At 42.2% G+C, this 20,527-nt stretch overlaps 3 protein-coding genes across 6 annotated transcripts in view; 1 reads left to right on the forward strand and 2 right to left on the reverse strand.

Annotated features, from left to right (window-relative positions):
• The window catches only part of ppp1r37 (protein phosphatase 1, regulatory subunit 37), a 303,049-nt gene that overhangs the window by 251,924 nt on the left and 30,598 nt on the right, over window positions 1–20,527 (forward strand). The gene's annotated exons all lie outside the window — the stretch shown is intronic.
• Window positions 56–6,666, reverse strand: c9h19orf47 (chromosome 9 C19orf47 homolog). 2 transcript variants are annotated; one of them, XM_070971274.1, is made up of 8 exons: window positions 6,637–6,666; window positions 5,248–5,335; window positions 4,587–4,701; window positions 4,286–4,367; window positions 2,831–2,956; window positions 2,628–2,702; window positions 2,065–2,138; window positions 56–1,968 (listed from the first exon to the last, which is right to left on the reverse strand). In XM_070971274.1, the coding sequence occupies exons 1-8, from the start codon at window positions 6,653–6,655 to the stop codon at window positions 1,441–1,443; spliced, it is 1,107 nt and encodes a 368-aa protein (XP_070827375.1). In that variant the 5' UTR covers window positions 6,656–6,666; the 3' UTR covers window positions 56–1,440. The 2 variants fall into 2 exon arrangements, with proteins under 2 accessions (XP_070827375.1, XP_070827374.1); XM_070971273.1 differs by having other exon boundaries at window positions 62–1,968; window positions 2,553–2,702.
• Window positions 8,120–17,195, reverse strand: fosb (FBJ murine osteosarcoma viral oncogene homolog B). Of its 3 annotated transcripts, XM_070971257.1 has the most exons (6): window positions 16,910–17,181; window positions 16,299–16,486; window positions 14,296–14,679; window positions 13,711–13,818; window positions 12,955–13,299; window positions 8,120–12,794 (listed from the first exon to the last, which is right to left on the reverse strand). In XM_070971257.1, exons 1-6 carry the CDS (start codon window positions 16,971–16,973, stop codon window positions 12,729–12,731), a joined length of 1,155 nt encoding a protein of 384 aa, XP_070827358.1. In that variant the 5' UTR covers window positions 16,974–17,181; the 3' UTR covers window positions 8,120–12,728. The 3 variants fall into 3 exon arrangements, with proteins under 3 accessions (XP_070827358.1, XP_070827357.1, XP_070827356.1); XM_070971256.1 differs by having other exon boundaries at window positions 8,120–13,299; window positions 14,326–14,679; window positions 16,910–17,195; XM_070971255.1 differs by having other exon boundaries at window positions 8,120–13,299; window positions 16,910–17,191.

Consider the following 20,527-nt stretch of genomic DNA (forward strand, 5'->3'; position numbering starts at 1 on the left):
CCAGTGACATGTACACAAACGCCTTCTTCACACAGACAAAGAAAAGAACAGCGAAGATGTTTGGACCCTTTGTCTCTTTTAATTGTTTTCCAAGCACACGTTCTTCAAATTAAAAACTTGTTTTTCCTCAATATCTTTAAAAAACATGAGTTTTTTTGTTTTTAAAACAATAAAAATTCCTTATTGTGATTTTAAACATTTGAAATATTTACAGTGTAACAAAGTTCTGGTGCGAAGTCTTAAAGACGGGTGTTAATGAACTACCTACTGAGACCTACAGTGGCCCGTTGACACGTGGTCCGATGGCATCTCTGAGTTTGTCCACATAGAAAAATATGCAGCAGAACGACTTCTGTGCTGTCTGAAAACAAGTCGAACAAATCTATACATTGCATTTGAAAATAAACAATATTCTACTGATACGGCCTTCAAGTAGGTGGTTATAGAAAATGTTCAGTACTATGGTAGAAAAGTTGACATGGGCATCTTTCATTTAGAGGTGTGAGCTTCTACTCCACAAAGCACAGAAGAAGAAGAGGAGGAGGTGCGGTGCTTTTCCTTGATTCAAGTGTTACAAGAGGTCATTCTGTGGAACCATCTGAACTTCAGTGAAAAAAAAGAAGTAAATTCATCAGCAACTGTTTTACATTTTCTACTTTCAAAACACGATAGAGGTCATTTGGAGGTGGTGAAGATAACAAGAAACAGAAGATTTAAACATCGCCTCAGAGCCAGTCAAACGACTGACTGCTGTCTTGTGTTTTTAACTCGGAGAGTAAACTGCAGTTGCTTGAGGTGTGTAAAAAGACTCCTATCTGTACCTTTTACATCAGATTTTCTTACAAGAAATAATTCACTTTCAGGCAAATATCAACAACACGACTACGCAATTCATCTTGGAGGAACATTTTCAACTACGCAACTGTGTTCATTGAGGGGAGCTCTAAATGGAAATTCAGGCAGCAGCATCCGTATATGTTGAGTTACAGGGTAAAATTAAAACCGCCATGATGGCAGCCTGGTTGATGTCATGCTCATTCCTTAAGCTCACAAATATAGCTAACTATATATATATTTATATATATTTTAAATGATAACTGGCAGATATGTCTGTGACATGATAAATAGCTTTCTGGTTGAGCAACATAATACAGAGAGCTTTGAGCCCTCAAAGTAAAAGCTTAGACACTAAAAACGGTGATTTTCCAATGGCAGCATGACTGAAGTGTAAAAAAAAAAAAGATGCATTTTTATCTAAGAAGCAACCCTAAAGCCACAAAGCAGCATTAAAATCGCCCATACGCCCAGGCAGAACAAAAACAAACACTTCAATATGCAGTCCTGCATGTTTCCAGGATAAATGCAAAAAGGTGGTGATACAAATTCTATAAAGGACGTATAGAAAGAGTCTGAATAGTTTTTTGGGATTTACTGTGTGTGTTAGGTTTTTTTGCTGCCCAGTCTCTTAAAAACACTGACAGCCCTAACGTCCATCTGGGCACCCACAGACTCTCCTCCCCCGGTGCTGCTGCTGACCTTGGGGCTTGCTATGGTCAGTCTCTCCTGGGCTCTGGGCCTGGTGCTGGTGGTCACCCTGTTGTCCTGTGTGTCAGCAGGCGTGGTTGACACAGCCGTGCCCTGGTGTGCGACAGGGAGCTTGCCCAGTCTCTGAAGCACACTAATCTTGGCAGGGGGAAGGCCATTAGAGGGAGAAGAGGAGGTGGAGGAGGAGGAGGGCGTGTCAGAGGGAGGTAGCTTGAATTTGCCTCCCAGGCGTCGCAGGGTGGTCGGTGCTGGTTTTGTGACTGGCTCTTTCTTCTGGGAGGGAGGTGGTTTCTTGAGGACGCCAGCGTACTGGAGGACGGAGCCTTCTCCGTCACTGTCGTCCTCTTCATCTACATCCGCGTTTCCAGCCAGCCTGTGTTCCTCTTCTACCCCTCTGTCCAGACGACTGAACACACCAGTGGGCTGCAAAACATGAGCGTTATGAGCACAATACTTGTATTTAGGCCTTTATCGAATACAATACAAAGAGATTTCACACATTACAGTCAGAGGTCTCACCTTGTTATTGCTTGTTGTTGTGTCTGCCTTCGATTCCGCCCCAAGTCTTGCAAACACAGAGGTGCGTTTCAAACCTTTTGTAAGAAAGAGAGCCACAGGCAATTAGAAAGTTTGACACAGAAATGATTGAGACAGCTTGACTGATATATTTGGTTTATGTGTTGATAACTCATTAGCGATGCTCAAATAATCAGCAACAAAAAAAGGTCATTGTCAAAGATTTTGCATTCGGTAAAATCAAGGTGGTGTGAGACAAAGGAAGAAACGAGGGATTAATTGATGGTGCAGTGGGACGTATTAGTAAAAACAAGGGATTAAATTATGGCAGAAATGAATGAGGGTCAAACAGGCTCGGTTTATCAGCCGCAAGTCACCTGATTCAGTTTTAGTAGGAAAGAAGTCCATGAAAGCTTTTAGCACTGATCAGCTGTGGTGAGTAACAGCATTATTTGAGCGACTTGTCAGCAAGGCCACCGGGTCAGGCCTACCTTTCTTAGCCTGTTGGGCCAGGATGCGGCGCGTACGAGGCGTGGTGCCTTTGGGCATGTTGATGATGTACTTGCCTTCCATCTCAGCTGTCACACGTCTGCGCTTCACTGCTGGTAAACCGTTCCCCTCATCAGCTGGTTGACTTACAACTGACAAACGAAGTGGTGGATACGTGAGGATTAGACAGAGGTATTAAAAAAAAAGAGAGGAAGACAAGGCTCATGGCTCCTGGGGGACAGGAAAATATGGGATTGATGGAGTAAAATATGATATCTACCTGCTTTGCTACTCTTGTTTGCTTGCATGTTGGACACTGTAACAGACAGGCGGTTGTCAGGTCGGCGGGCTGGAGTGGCCGGCGGGGAGTCATGACTCAAAGCGTTGGCTATCATTCGAGTGGCAGCTGAGGAAAGAAAAAAAAAAAAACGAGAGAAAAGATGGTCTGATATAGCTCGTTTCTTACAGGAACTCTTCATGTTCCAAAGACGAGATCAGAGGACAGCTGGCTTCACAGTTGCCTTCTGCAATGTGTGAGGCCTTTCTAGACATGATAAAATTAAAGGCGTGTGTTCAAGGACACGTTGTGAAGGGCCAACAGACTAAGAGATGCAGTTTGTTCTGGTAACATTAGATCACGCTGATTGACTTAATCTCTTAATCGAAAGAAAATATATTACATATTTTACATAACATGTTTGAGTACTGTGTGTTGCATCTAAACTGTTAAACTGTTGTTGACGCAATGTGTTATTCACGCAGAGATATATAATTAACGTCTTATCTTCATCTTGGACTTTCAGTTTCATGTATAAGACTCTGACAGCAGCAAAGACAAGTGGAGAGAGCATTGATGGAGAGGTATTTTGGGGGGAAAATAGGTTTCTTAATAAAACTTGATTTGTGTGTTGCAGTTATGTTATTTACCTGTGATGGAGTATTTCTGACTATTTTCAAATGGATGCTTAATCTGCACGGTGGAAGATAAACAGAAATTTGGCATGATTGAGGATGCTGTCAAACTCAAGTAACAAACACATTTATCTATATGCTGACAAGATGTAAGTACAGACGACTCTGGATACTCCGTGTGATAGTAACTTTTTAAGTTTTAACCAGGACCAGGACAAAGTACAACCAATAACAGGAACACATCTCACAGAACTTCATGCCTGCCTCTAGCATGCAGGCAACATTATCTGTGCCAGCAGCTGCATCGCATGCATGTTGACAGGCAGGTGATACGCAAACTCTGCACATACAGCGTTCAGTTCTCTATGGTTAACCCCAATAGTTAACTTAAAAATTGTATTTGCAAACACTAGTTTGGCTTTGGTAGTTTTTCCTCATAAGAATATTGGCAACAGTGTTTTTATGGGCCGTAGCATTTTTCATGGAAATTAGTATATTTGGAATCTGTATATAATGTTCATATACGTAGTTTACTGTATATACAACTTAATTTCTCCAGTGTGGGATCAGTAACGTCTTATCTTAGTCATATGACACATATGAAGCTTCTTTGATTTAATTAGAGCAGGCATAGATTATTATCATACAACTGTTGATTTGTATTGCTTCTCACTGGACCGACACACAGGTCACATGGTTGTGTCATTACAATAAATAAATGTAGAACAATGGGTGAAATCAGTAGAAACAAAGAAGAAATGGGAAAAGAAAGAAATCGCTGATCATTCTGTTGTGAACTTAACATACAAGATAAAATACTTACGAGTGTTGGCAGTTCTTCTGAGCTCAGCTTTAACACTGGTCTGTCCTGAGGAGATGGCTTCTGTGGCCATTTTGCACATGTCCTGAAAAGGGGAATACATAATACAGAGGTTATGTAAACCCAGTCTACTGTGATTCACTGACCAGACAGCAGTGACTTTGAAAGACATTCTTTCTCCATGACTGCATTCACAACAATAGTGGAGATATTCCAGTGGTATTTTGTTTGTAAATGCCTGCCTGACATTGAACCATCCATTCTGAACATTTCATTACTTCAAAACATGACACTCTGATCTCACCTGCCTGTAGACCTGCTTGGCATGTTTAAGAATGGCAATGATGTCACCAATGACTGTAATGCCGAGGTCCATCATGATGTCTTTACTGAGGTCCATCAGCATGTTCTTGTGAATTCTGCAGTGACATGAAAAATCAGAAAATACTGTATGCACTTCTGTTCCCTTGGAAACAGCAAGTAACATGGACTTACATGGAAAGCTGAATTATTCACTGGACACTTTTAATTAGGGAGGTGATTCTTTTCATGACAGCTGCCATAATAGCCAGATGAATCAAACGGATTTAGTTTCTGAATTCATAAAATGTCACGTTTTCACAAAATGCTGTGATGGTACTGCATTGTCTTCCCATAACAAGGGAACCACAACGGAGCTTACTATGAAGCAACCTGAGCTTTTCACGTGCAGATCATGATTAGGCTGTTTATCGTCACATATTGTGGCTTTATGATTAACTTCTGAAGACTGAAACCAACAAGCTTATGGTGGTGGCTCAGATGATGAAAGAGACTGTCATGGCATGTCATGAGGACAATTAACTGTGTTTTAACCCAGCTATGGTCTGATCTGAGGGTGCAAAGGAAATTAGCATAATACCACCAGAACACAATGTGGCTAAAGTGTGCTATACAAAGCCTATGAAAATGGGGCATTCGGATACCTGTTGTCCACGAAGGAGACTGCATAAGTGACCGCAAGGCCGGCTGGGATCCCAGCATCCTTAAAAAACTGTATCCACTCTGAGGTGGCTTAAGAAAAAAATAAAAGACCATTAGCAATCATACAACAGAAAGGAACACTCAACCATGGACTATACCACTGATTAATGAAATACAAAAGTAGAGCATGGCAGCAGCTTGTGAATACTTTATGAACTGGTTAATCTCTCGCTTTAGATTAATCAATTTAATTCTTAGTGTATACAGTGTCAGAAAAAAGTCGATCACAATCCCAAAACCCACATTTACATCCTGTAAGTACTTGTTTAGCCTGACCAACAGCCCATATCCCAAAAGTGTTTGCTTCATAATGAATAATGAAAGGCAGAAGATTTAAACATGCAAAATAAAATCAGTGCACGTCGGCCTTTCTATTTTGGTTGTGACATTCAGTGATGATCAAATTTATTAATAGTGCCAATAAACTGGCCAGTCCAAAGTTAACAAAATACATTTATAGTGCTGAAGATGATTCTCAACAACACTGTAGTCTACAGTGTAATCTACAGTGGGAAAGAGGCCTTAACAAAACGCCAGTGGGAGACAAACCTGAGGAGACAGCAGCATGCTGAGGTCTAACACATGCTGACCACGGCCAGCTGGAGGCTATTTATAACAGCAATTTTGAAACGTCTTGTGGTTGGAGTAACAGATACAGAGTGAAGGGTGCATCACAGCTGCCAGAACAATGACTCTGTCCAACGTGCAGCGACTGCTACTGATGAATTCACACCTACACAGCGACGAAACACACACGGTGGCTAATATTGCACTTGGCACGTTTGCGCCTGACCAAAGCAGGGTCACAAATGATGCCCAGTCATTTTCTATCAAAAAAAAAAAAAAAAAAATGACCCATTGAAGCATTATAACACTAGATTTAAGAAACACTGGCACTCGGGTGCGAAATGTAATCTCAAATCTCACTTAGATTCAGTGCCGGTTAGCTCAAATTAGCATCAAACGACGACCAGCCATCTTAGCCAATTCAAAGATGAAAACACTGAACAAATCAGTGCACAATTCTCCCTTGTCGTCTGTTTAAATCAATGAAAGTAAAATCCCACATTTACGGGAGCAACTCAAGTACGCTAGCAGAACCGTTTGAATTAGCATTCAGCGTTAGCATTGTCTTAGCGGTAGCTACAGCCATGAATTAAGAGGCGGTATCGGCCCTCTGCGACATCCAAAAAGAGCAAAGCCGGTTGTGCAAACACCAGACAGCATTTCGAACAGATTTAGTTGTCTTGTCTAATAAACAGTGAAATAACGAAACATTTTTAATTGTTGCTAACTAGTAACGTTAGCTAGCCGGGCCTTTGTGCTCTCACCTGTTGTCACGGACGCCATGTTTACAACAAATATGTGGTGACGTCAGCTACATCCGGACAGCTCGCGCTGCTGCCGTGACGCAACTTCCTCCAGAGCCCTAAATAGTCTTGTGAATTTAATTTTTATTTATGGACGCTAGAGAGCAACACAGACTACAAACTCACGCAAATCCTCCGCAGACAATCGAGACTTCTTTTATCATGACGTTTTTCAGGACACGCGTTTTTGAAAGTGTCCCCTGTTTGACTGCACCATTTAAACCTACAATTTACCATTTATTCGTTGGCAAATAGCTGCCTAGTTATTGGACAGATTCAGATTTACGTTAATTTGGAGTTATTTTCTGGCCACCTGATAAATGTAAATCCAATATTCATTCCCCTCTCAGCTCTCTTTTTGTCTCCACCGACCCTGAGGAAAATATGTAGTTTGTTAGCGCTAAATGCTCCACAATGACAGCTGGTTGCTAACTTCTCTGCTTCTCGTCTGCTATTTGTAGTTGGACAGGTAGAGTTCAGTTAACTGCATGCAGCCGAAAAACGACACTATGGAAGCTTTGTGAATCAAAGAAGTAAAGTGTTGGCTGCATAAGAAAATTAAAATGAAATAGATTATAAAGCTCTATGGTGCAAAGAGTCAGCTGGTGATTTGTACATTTTTAGCCGGGGAAATGGGTGTAACCCCTACCTTTATAGTAAAAACTATAATAAAACTATATAAAATAGAAAGTATTGATATAGCCACTTAAAATCTCTAAATATAAAATGTTCCTTTTTATGATTAATTTGGTGCCTTACTATACACTTCATATGTAGTGTATACATATTTTTTTAAGCCTTGCCAATTAATACATGTCTGAGTATATTGTCAGTTTTGAAAATATTATGTCAAGTGCCGAGCTTTTAAACCAACATTATGTACAGTTTCATAATAATGTTGATGGCACTCTAACTTGTAACAAGCAGAATGATGACTCTTTAATTCCCAATCTGTGCCCCAAATGTGTGTTCTATAGTTTTTGATCATAAGTAATGATATTATAACAAATGCACTTGTGCAGTTGTCCATATCCACATGGGTGGCGTAGAAGTGAATTGCAATCTGAAAATGTGGGGGCGCCAAATCGCAAAAAATACCAATGCTTGCATAATGTTGCTTTAATGCTGATTAAAGCTTTTGTCTCACACTCTGGAGAACTGAGACAGACATTTTCACTTCATGTTTCTGACGTTTTATAAATGTAAGGCTTAATCAACAAAATAATCCACAGATTCAAATATAATGAAAATAATCATTAGTTGCATTCCTGAGAAATATACATATAAAAACATGCTCACCTCCTGCAGTCTCAGCTCAAGTAACAAACATGGTGAATGACCCTTTCTTTAAAAAAAAAAAAAAAAAAAAAATTGCAAAAAAACATGCCTCGGCCAAAGAGCACAGCGAAGATCAAACATTTGAAAGGGAGAGACATGTACCTTATAATATCTTGTTTATTTATGTAGTTTCTTCACAAATTGGAAATCAATGGCATTTGGTCAAACCACCGTTAAAGGAGACAGCTCACCCAGCTTTTGCAGCCTAGAAATCATCATGTAAACATCTAAAGGGTAACAAAAAGGGCCAGAAGCTGAAATATGGAGACAGAGAGACAGGGTCTACAAAAGCAGCAAATTTAACATACACTTTGGTCCTGTTGTTGAGTAAAAGCAAATAAAAATGAAATTATTCAAATAAGCAAACAGTAAGCTAATGTATAGTGAAATGCAGAAACCCAGTAAGTTATGCTAAATTATATGCGCTGAAAAAATTTGATATCAAATTGACAATTTGATATCAGAGCACCTTCATGAGCGAGTCATGCAATCATCCATGTGTCCTAAGTGACATCTGTTGTTTAAGTCTGACGATGTCACATCTAGAACAAAGTTTCTTTGGACCTTTCACAGCTGTAACCTCAACAGTATCAGAACAAACTGTATATCCTCTGTTTCCAAATGTGACACACTGCAACTTTTGCTACCAAAAAAAGAAAAACAGAGTAAATGATGAAACACAAACATTGATGAAACATTCATGAAAATAAATTTGAAAAGAAGCATTGGTTTTTGAAGTGCAGGAAACTTCAATAAATGAAAAAAGAGCTAATTTTGAGTCATGTTGTAACACAATTTTTCATGATGATTGTCTCAAAATTAAATGTTACAATAAGTGTTAAGGATAACTTTTAATATTATAACAAAAATAGATAATTAAAGCAATACATCATCACACTTGACATATAGTAGCAGTCAGTTAAAGAACTGTGTGATTTACTACATCATGTTCAACCAAGAGGATAATAAGTATTGCATTTCATACCAGAGAAAATATGAAATGAAAACGTATATGGGACTTGTGGAAAAAATAGAAATACATAGCAACATTCACCTCATCATAGAAAAATAGGAAAGCTCTTGGTCAGTTAACGCCAATGTAGCCATTGTACAGTACAGGTGGATGTAGGCAGTTTCTCTGTCTTATAGCTAATACATCACTCCTTTTCCTTCTATGTCACCATTTCCAATTCATTAGTAACCCATTTGTGATTGTAACCTTACAGAAACAAGTATTTAAAACAAATTAAAACAACTTCTGTTAAATTCAAGGCAAAGAAATTAGATGAAGGACTGAGCCTAATATGTTGTGTGGTGATTGGGGGCCCAAGTGTAGAGTGCAGGTAAAGTACAAGGACCCTCTGAGATCTGTTTATCACACTTAAAGATATAGCAGACAGTTGGTATTAAATCATGATATAACCGTAGAGCGATTACTGGGCTCTCAGAGTTTCAGCTGCTGGGAATTCACTGTGCTATTGGCTTCCATTCTCAATAAAACATCCCAATGAGACAAGGAGTGCGTTCATTCGTCTGGAACCCCAAACGTCCACCATACAATGTGAAACGGTCTCGTCATTAAAGTATACCATAAGTAGCACCACAAAAACCTATGTACATGAGAACTATTGAATATGTTTTATGCTTATTCTCACACCAGAACATATTCTCATCACATTTGCATTTGGAGAGAAATCAAAAGGCATCTCCAACATCTGTACAAACACAGTCCTTATTCAACATTGAAAAAATGAGGTCTGCCCATTCTCTGACCACCGAGAGCCACATTTGAACAAAAATGTATGTCATTAATTGTTTTGAACAAACATGTTTATTTATTGAAAATAAAGCTTCTTATCCAGCAAATACAGTCACAAGAGATTTTTATGTCGATTAGACAACATTTGCTTGAGTACAAGAATGGATAAACTCTGACTTGATGACATTCATATCAAAGTGAAAACTGCGGTTATCCTTCAAACACACATACATTTCAGTTCAGTTTTCATAACAATGTTATTGAGTGATATGTTTATACTGGACAGAAATGCATACTGCATGTGAAATACTTTGTCCTTAAATGAAACAGTTTAGTCATTATGTTGTAGTCCGAAAACCTTTAATATGTGTATTGACATTCAATCACGTTTTTTTTTTTTTTTTTCCCCTCATTTTGCATCTGTTAAGGATCGAGTGGCATTAAGGTGTCAGTAGCATTGGGACAGACCTCACAGAGAAAAACAAACAAAACAAAGGCATTACCACAACCTTCTAACATCATAATTATAAACATACATTTAATGTAACTTGGATAGTGCTTTATATTGTTTATAAAACATAAATACACATTGATAGAGGCAGTGACATCGTGCTTCATGTTTAGGGACAGGGCAGTACTTTCAATTTATTATAGTTTTTTTGTTCCTTTAGAAAAATATTCATTTTAAAACTAAACCTCAGTAACATTTTATCTTGTTCTTCATTGACAAAAATATCCCATTTAGATCTGTAGACATTCATACTTTACAATCATGGTACATACACTTATATATACATGTTACCTGTATATATGTATATGCATATAGACTTATAATTAGGCTTTTTTTTTGTAGTGCACAACATGCCTCCAAAGTTGCCAAATGAAAATACAATAAAATTATGAAACAATCATTACGATGCAATAATAATAGTAACAGTTATAAGGAAATCTCCAGATTAAAAAAACAAAACAAAGTAACAAAAAAGAAATGGCAACAGTACAAATGAAAGCAGAGGTCAATGCAAAACAATCAAACACATAAACAAACAGACATTAAAATATATAACAATTCTCACTCAAACACACAAGAAAAACAAATTATACAAATTCACAGGCAAAGAAAGGACGCTCACTCCACAACATCAGCCCACATGTTCTCCCCTTTTGTTTCCAGGCCTTGCTTTGTGCTCACTCGCCACATCAACCTCAATAAAGAAAGAAATAAACGGGCCAGGTGCCTCAGAGTGGACGCACTCACAATAAACGCACCCCCGCCTCGTCTCTGCTGAGAGAACAGGGGAGGTACAGAGACCACTGAGCCCAATGTTTAGAGGTTGTCTGAATCACTACAAAAAAACGTCTCTCCTCTAAATAAAGGCATCGGTTCACATCTGATTGATTCTGAGCAAAACACTGAGCTGGTGCGCTGCAACAAAACGTCTGCATCTTCAGTTCAGAGACTTCAAAGCGATGGTGTGAATATGCGCATGTAGGCCCAGGGTGATGAGGCTCTGTGGTATGGAGGTGGTTTTACTGAGGTCACCCTTCCACACAGTTGGCAAGAGCAGGATTCTTTTCTTTCTTTCTCTTTTTTTTTTTTTGCTTTGTTTTTAACATTTAGCTCTTCCTTTCTTTGCGACATATCGATGGTCAGGATGGACGTTATCCTCTTTATCCATCGTTTCTCCATTTGAGTCTGTCCAGCTGGGTTGCACTTCCTTCCTCCCTTCCTACTAAACCTCTCCATCCTCACAACACAAGATGCGTCTAATCATTGTGTGAACATTGAAAAATGGCTCAGCAGAAGACAGTGGCATCCGTCTTGCATGTTGCGTTCATCAATTATGCATCTATGTGCGTGTGTGAAAGTATTTAGCTGCTGTTCACTGTAAAGATCCGCTTTGAGCAATGTGCTTCAAGAAAAAGCTTCTTCTGTATGGGGGGTGGGGGGGGTGGGGGGGGTTGCGTCCATGTCCTTCTATGAGAGGGTGCAAAAGGGCGTGTTAGTTGGGCCGTCATTCACTCAAGGTCCCAAGGGCTGGAAGGGGTCTTCGGGCTCTCGGGGGTCGAAGACTTCAGAGAGATAGGGAGAAACACAGAGACAGAAGAGGAGAAACAGAGATGGGCAGAGATGGGTCGCATGGCAGGTAGGCAGACGGCAGAAGACTTTTTTTTTATAAACGATAGAAGAAAGCACAAGATTTAGTGGAGGCTGTGATACTCAGATCCCCAACTTGCCAAGTCCAAGCAGCAAATGAAGAAGCACAGGGAAGTTGAGCAGATGAAGGGTGAAGCGAGAAATCAGCTGTCTGTCTCCCACAAGAAAAGACCCTTAACAAAGCGTCCTTCGTCCCTACTTCAGATCTGCACAAATACATTCAGCAAGAGGAGGAAGGGAGAAAAGGATGGAAAAGGATGAGAGCAAGAGCACTGGAAAAGGGGCGACCGACAGAGGGAACAAGTTGGGGGCACTGGTGCTTGTTGGAGTGTAAAGTGAGCTTGCGGTGCCTCGCTCAATGCACTGTACATGTTGAAGATTGAGACTACTCTTCTGTGAATTCTGTTCATTCAGAGCACTTAAGATTGGCAACTTGGACTTGATTTTGTGACAGTTTGTATTCACTTATGGTGTCCAGTTGCAGGTATTCCGATGATAAAAAAACAAGAAAAGATTTACTGTTTAAGCTCAACATAAAGGTTAGATCTGATACAATGTGCAACTATTTGTATGGCTCTTAATTGGGATGCATTTCGGAATGTGTAAACTTTAAGCCAATCAGGAACAGATGATTGGTTGTTGTTGTTTTGTTTTTGTTTTTTTTTCCAAACTGTGAGACTGATAGGTACTGTGCATGTACTTGCCTCAGCCTCTACTTCCAGCGAGCATGTGTGTTTGTGTTGGTATGTGTGCGCGTGTGTCTGTCGGTCAGTCAGAGTGCTAGCAGTGAAGGTGAGTTCAGGGAATCAGATGACTGCTCGCTACTGCTGTTCCGCTGGTTGGCACTGACCCCGCAGGCTCCCTCTGGGTAGGTGAACACAAATGAAGATGTGTATGAGGTGTTGTAGCTGCCAATGGCCGCATCGTCATGGTTACCACCACCACCACCACCGTCGCTGGCCATGAGGCATGGCCCGCCTGGTGTTGGCTCACTTGAGCCATAGAAAGAACTAGAAAACTCTACCTCCTGCATTATCCCTGGCTGAGGCTGCTGCTGGACTTGCTGCTGCTGAACCGGCGGCTGGGACTGTGTGGAGGATGGATGGGCTGTGTAGGCAGGAGGCAGATAGAAAGAGTCCTCCTTCACAGCCAAGCCCACAATGGAGACAGGAGGTTGTAAGCTCTGGGGAGGGAGCTGGGGCTGAACCGGAGGGAGCTGTGCTGAGCTCTGCTGAGGTTGCTCCTGATATGGGATCTTACAGTTCGGTTGGTGGGCCACCAGGACAAACTCCAGGCGCTCCTTTTCCTTCTGCAGCTCAGAGATCTCAGCTTCCAGCTCTGCCTTCTCCTCCTCCAGTATGTCCGTCTCCTGTGGGCAGGTACAGAGAATGAGAGACACAGGGACATTTGGACAGGGGAACAAGACAAAGGTGGGTGAAATGGGTTGAGGAGGGAAGAAGATGTGCAACAGAAAGCGAGAGTCTTAGCTACATCAAACCTCTACTTCAGTGTTTGTGGAGGTAGATGTATCCATCTAAGCAGAACTACTTCCTCACCTGCAGTTGGATATGTAAGATGGCTTATATAAGAGCCCATTAATTAGTCTGTCTTGAGGACTATAATTGTCTTCATCACAGCTACAGCAACACTCCATTACCATAATACTGTCTCTTGTAAGCTACACGTTTATTAGCACACTCCACAATGCTATGGGAGGTAACGATAAGTATGTAATTATGATCATTATTCATTTTGGCAACTATAACAAGGCCAAGCTCACCGACTGGAGTCTGTCTGTGAGTTCTCGTCTGCGGTTCCTGCATTTGGCAGCAGCCAGCTTGTTTCTCTCTCGTCGAACACGCCTCTTCTCCTCTTCCTCAGGTGTTAGCTACAACGAAGCGAAACAAAATAAACAGATTAGGATAAAAGTTTTATGTTTATTCTTGAAAATGTAGTGATGTTGTTCAAGCAGCAGTGGCGAGTACAGGGTGACCACAGTAGCTATCACTGACTTTAGAGCCAATTTTGGATTTTGGTGAAACATTTTCTTCACACTCTGGTGGTATCTTACATCTGGGCTGTGCCCTCCTCCCACACAGCCATCTACATAAAAATGACTTGCACTGCTACTACATTTCCCTGTTTAGTAAGGTTGTGTAAATGAGATGGTGCTACAACAAACATGGAGGTGCCCCTTTTTGTTGATTGCCCATGCCCCTGAATGTGTTTGTGCACATCACTGCATAACAGCACAGTATAAAGTACTTGGATCTGTTTCTTTTGGTACCCATGTAAACAATATACCTTCACTGCATATGTAACATGTGAGAGTCAACAAACAAACCATTCAAGCACACACACTTACTAACACACCAACATCTCCATCTTCACTCACAGACTCTTCTCTTGTACGGCGGCTACGGGTTCTGGACTGACGGATGGGGCCCGGTGCTGGGCCTGGAGTGTCTGAACTTGGAGGGGTAAATCCAGACCCCGAAGAATAACTGGGGCCTGGCATGTCATATGGGTCAACCAGTGACACTGGCTGGGTCATGGTTGTGGTGCCAGTGGACCCACTCTGTCCAGAGGCCTGGGAAGAGATGAGGGTTGGCTGTACCATCCACTGCAGGTCCTGACTGGTGGTGATGGCGGTGACGGTTGGCACGAATGAACCTGGCATCTCCCCTCCGGCACTGGCCCCTGGCCCACTATCCACAATGCTCAAACTAGCTCCCGCTGACACACACTCCTGAGCAGAAGACATAAACAAGTAGAGTCTAACACACCATGTAAAGCAGTAGGTAGTAAACAGTAGGTTAGTAAACACATTTAGACAAACAGAGGCAATACAGGCAGCAACAAGCCTGGAGCAACATGTTTGTCATATTCAAAAAGATTAACTCCACAGGGTTAAACTTTACCTCTGCAACCAAGTGCTGCCACCAAGGATCCATTTTTACAAATGGACTGTTTTGATATTCTAATTAATTCTAAACAAGATCATGTTTTAAACTGTAAAAGAAAAAAACTTCAAATAGATACATGGCATGACATAAATGTATACATCTGAAGTATAGAAATTGCATTTTAACTAGTAGTAAGATAAGTAAGATATAGCTTAAGTCAAGTCAATATAGAAGTTTGAAATACACATATAAAGCGCAAATATGTCGCTTGTCTGTTTTGTTTTATTTTTGACCTGAGGAGGACCGTATCGACCCCATTAATATTCATATAAAAGTGTGTTAAGACATTGGGACATTCAGCTGTGACAGCGGCCGCCTCGACCAATCGTTTCGCTCAGAGAACGTCTCCCCCCTCCTTCTTCCTCCTCCCCCGTCACACCCCCGGTGTTCCCCTTGGCAACGCGACGTAGCACTCCAAAATAGACCAAGCATTTACGTCACGGCGAGGCCTGTGAGAGGAGAGCGGAGCGCGTGGAAGGAGAGGAGCGGGCAGCGGGGCGGGGCTGCGGCGCTTACGTAGGACAGTTCCAGAGTTCTGTCATCCGTTCTGCGGCGTGCTGTAAACGCTGCTGAGCACGTTGTCAAAGCGTTAGGGCCGCTGCCGGGGCCACCACAAGCAACAGATAGAGGTAAAATTGTATTGTGTTATTGACATACTTAGCGACAGTATTTATATCTAAGTGCAGGAACGCGGTAGCTCAAAGTAAATGGCTTTCTACCTGCTCCCATGCGAATCATCATCACTAGCCTCCGATAAAAATAAAAAATAAGTGCCGTTAAAAGTCCATAAGAGTCTGAGGTATATGTATTGTAAACTGTACAGATGACAGCTTCACCGTTTCCTTATATATGCTATATTTTCTATATAGCTACTTTATTGCAGGAAGGCTAAGTGCTAAATAATTTGGTATATTCTGATATAATAGCACATTTCAGGCTATGCTGTTTTTTCTATTGTTTTGACCTGGCTTACATCCATGCCATTTACAAAACACACATGTGATGCTAAACTACCACATACAAAACGTATAGTTTTAGACTGTAGCATATGAGATATGTCATGATAACCTATGAAACTGAATATAAAAACAAACCAATTTCACGTTTCCACTGTCTACAAAGCATACATTGTAAATTTGACAAAGCATGCAGGGTGACATGTTGGCAAAAGCACATGACCTATTTAGCCTAGAAACCCACAAACAGTGAAGTATGCACACGTCCATCTGTGCATGTAAGACCATGAGTCAGACTTGTTGCATTTATGAATGAATATACACACGCACGAGCACACAGGGAGACAGCCTTGTAAATTTGCTGATAAATGACATGTCATAAGGCAGAGTGGGCTTGGATTCAATCGGCTACATGCGTTATCTTTCCTCAATAGTCTCTAACTTACCTGCGGAGCACTGGTGGTCGGCGGGCTCCCGAAGGAGTCCACGGAGGAAAGGTACTGGGACTCTATTGATGGAGACGAGCTTCCACGGGATCCGTTGTCTGGGTCGCCCGGGAACCCTTGGTACATTTCCCCGGAGGGACCGAGAGAGAATGCGACACCTGCAGTTACCGGAGAGCGCGCGATGTCACCTGCAGCGACAGGGCAGCGGTGCGCACAACAGTATTACTTAATAACAGGTAGACTGCTGTCAGGGGAGAATGACAGATGTTATAGGCAGTGTGCAGTTCACCAAATCCATCTAATGACTAAGATAATGGTATTTAAAGAGCCATTCTCCGATAAAAGTCGGACAATGCCACCACCAGCCAGGCTACACACTTTTCTAATTGATTCATCACTGAACAAAACAAGCCCAGCAGAGTGTTTTACGCAAAACCGCACGTCGAGATATTTTGCGAAAGCGATACCAACAGCAAAAGATGTCTTAAACGATCTCATATTAAGCAGACGGACAAGCAGCGCTGGACAGATGTGCCTGACCGGCTCTAAAACGGCGATTTTTTGAAGCAAGCATTGACACTTATCATGCTGATGAGATAAATATGACTTACAGGTGCTGATCTTTTTGTAATTCCCCGGTGAGATGCTCTTGGTTTCTTTCCAAAAAAGTTGCATGAAGAAGCTTAATCCAGTTCCCCGCGTTTAGAGGGGAAAGTGTCCCAATTCAGTGCGTTAAGAAGTCCTGTCGTGTAGTTTTAAATCCTCGGAGCGCTCTCCTTTATCCGCCTGTCAAATATGCGGTTATAGATCCATAAAGTCCGTTCACGGTACGCCGGAGGACATCAGCTTGTATTACGGTGCACAGTAGCAGATCTTGTCTTATGAATGAATCCATCCTCGACGGTTACAACCAAGGCATTTCTAGCGTCTAAGTCCCGCCTCGGAGTTCCGCTGACGTACATGCCCATATTTGTGCTTGTTGTGTTTGGTATCCTTGGTGACGTTGAGGGAATCCCTCTCCCACCGAAATGGACCAAGCTCACCTCACCGACGGATAATAATAGATTTTTTTTATATACTATCACAGGCACGAGATATTTCTCACCGTCTGACAATTTCTGAGAGGAAATTTTAAGAAACTTTGGTGATAAACATGGAAAGTATCTATTTAGGACTATCCGCGTCTGTCGAGATTGGAACATTTATGGGTCATGGCTACGTCAAGAGGATACATTGTGATAGATCTATTCCTATAATGTCTACGATTTGTGAGGAGAGTTCTGGGGTTCATCGAGTTGAAATCCAGGGCACGTACTATGGACTTCAACATAAGTTATTATAGGCTTGATAAACAAAAGACGTGGTGTTCTATAGCCTGCGTATCTGGATACATAAAGTTTGAGTCTGACCTAAAATACATAAGAGGATACACAATGGCACACTTATGCAACATCCAGAGATCTGTGTCACTCCGGGACGGAATCCCGGCAGGCATGCTGAAGGGGAAATCCTGCTGTAAAGTTTCTCAGGACACGCCCAAGGGAGTCCTCTGAGCTTGAGAGCTTAACCTTTAATGGGAGGAAAGACTCCTTTTCATTTGTGTCTGAACACTCCCTAAACCCGAAGCCAGGCACGGTGCCAATTGCGGATTTACTGCAGGTTGAGAAATACCCTCAAAGTGAATACAGTATATCCCGACTGCACCCAGTCTTTCAGGTAGATTAACATATTTGTGGACTTTCGTGTGGGCAGGACTGTTACGGATCACGCAAAGCAGAAACCCGATGATAAACAAATAAAGTAAAACAAAGTAAAAAAAAAAAAAAAAAGAAAAAAGAAAGAAAGAAAAGTACACACCATCAACTGGTAAACAGCAGTGTAATTCTGTCATGGACAGTGGGCAGCAGTGACGGAAATCGGCGCCTGTCATTGCAAACATCACCCGGCCGAGCAGACAGTGATTCATTTTGTAGCCTACAGGAGGACACCAGTGGGAATGTGGCAGGTGGGAGGCTGGCTTTTGTTCGGAGGGAGGGGGGGACGTTGATCCACGGGCTAAATTTCGGGAAGACCTGGTGGCATATCATGAATGAAAATCTAAAATCAAGGCCTACGTTTTTTGGTTGTGATGTCAAACAATGCCACGGGGCGGGCGTGCTGCTGTGTAAGGGCCAATGTGTGGAAAGGCGTGAGCAAAAAAAGGAGAGGAGTTGGGGATAACAAGTTATTAGTCAGCGCTAACAACAAACGTCAGAGACGAGGATCCGCGGAAGACGTTGTGTCCCATCCGAGCTGCCGTTACCGGTGCTCTGCTGCTGAGCCGGGATGACTAACTGTCGATGTCAGCTCATGATGGGGAATTATTGAGGTGAATGGCTGATAACGCAGGCGAACAGCCCACATTCACGGGGAAATAAGCGATAATAGCAGAGCAGGACGGGATGAGTGTCAGAAAACACGAGGATGACGTTGACAGATGCCACTGTTTCAGATGTGCGTGCTGACATATACACACATGCCTCACAGTGACAACATATGTGTCCCCTCTCAACACTATTCAAATGCCACAGTCAATGTAACCGTATAAAAAAGCGATATTTAGGCTAAAACAAGCGGCCGGGAGGCGCCATGTGCGATCCACGGGTCTGCTGCATGTGTGTAGCGTTCTGTCGCCATGGATACGCCGTAGCCTCTGACGCAAGGACGTATAAATTTGTTCTTTTTGTTATGCCGCCTAGCAACCAGTTTCCGTGGTAACCGGCTCTGAGTGACAGACAGCAGCACACAATATGGCTTCCGGATTCTTCGTGTGCAGGGAGCAGCAACAAATCTTCGCGTACTACGGCGGCCATTGTTTTAGCACAGTTTTAACCGCCAGCCACTGTCGTTTTTCGCGTTGCAGCGTCAGCAGCGACAGAGAAAGTGAAGCTGACGGTGTTGGTGTTTTCCTAACGCGTTTGTCGCGTGTCCGAGTCGCAGCTCGCGGCACGCAAAGACGCGCACGATGAGCAACGCACGACACACATGTTTGTGCATCTTGCTCTTAATCGTTGTAGTGTAAATGTGTTGGTAACGAGCAGACCACAAGATAAACTGACTTCGTTGTTTTCGGGCAATTTTCAGGTGAATGCAAATAAGTGATTCAGCGTCAGACAACACAAGTGAATGAACCATCTGATGGTGAAGTGGCTGCAGCCCCTCACAGTTTGTGAAGGGGATGGGCAGTCATGATCTTTTAGTACATTAAAAGTACATTTCTCAGCCACCATCTGATGCACTGACTTGAATTCGGTTCATCAAATTGACTTTTGTAATGATAATCCACTCACTATCAACACTGCTTTCAGGAAGTCAGCACTATGTGAACTGAACCAAAAGCAGTCAATGAAACAACGATACTTTCAGTTTATGTTTGAGAACTTGTACTTCAGTTTTCAGAGAGTTGAAGTGCCTGAACAGGCTATCTATATCTACTGAACTAGTGTTGGCTGCCTCATTTAGAGTGAGAGGTAATAATGGTCTTTAACTCAGACTGCAGTCCTCTGTCTTGTTCCTTGAGAGTTTGTTTGTTTACAGCTTTTGGTGGTCTAGACTCCAGCCGAGCCAGGTGAAAAAATAGCTGCAGTGCCATCTGATGCCCCTGATGTGCTTTGTTTTGCTTGCCCCTGTCTCTTAGCGTATTTTCGGGAAGCCTCAGACTTGTGCTGTGCTCATGGGGCCAGCCCCTGTTTCCTTTTGGAAGGCGGGCCATGTTTGCCTGATCTTCCTGCCCAAAATATTTGTTACCAGGCAACGGCGAGGCCTGTCCCACTTCAGAGTGGTGTTGTTTACACCCCTTCTGGCTCCACGTCCCAACAACATTACATAACTCTGGCAGGCTTTCCCCATCTCACTGAGAGAAATATGATCGGTCTTTTCTCTGCAGCCAACCAAAATGTCTCATACCCTCATACCGCAGCTTCTCTCTCAGCCGCTCAATGATTTCCTTCAGCCTTTGTCTGCTGTATTCACTGAGAGCTGTGCATATTCATCGAGCCATTCAAAGCAACAAAACTGAAACAGAGGCCATGATTGTTTGTGAAAAAGCTATGTGGACTTACTTTTCAGCCCAGCCATTGGCTAAAATTCCCTGAAGCTTATTATTGCATGATCTGTCAGGTGCTGGGGTTCACTTCTTCCCCTGTAACCGTTTAATAACACATCTATTCTGGTCTAAATCCAGTAATTCT

The sequence above is a fragment of the Chaetodon trifascialis genome, chromosome 9 (genome assembly GCF_039877785.1).
Source record: "Chaetodon trifascialis isolate fChaTrf1 chromosome 9, fChaTrf1.hap1, whole genome shotgun sequence".
NCBI lineage: Eukaryota > Metazoa > Chordata > Actinopteri > Chaetodontiformes > Chaetodontidae > Chaetodon > Chaetodon trifascialis.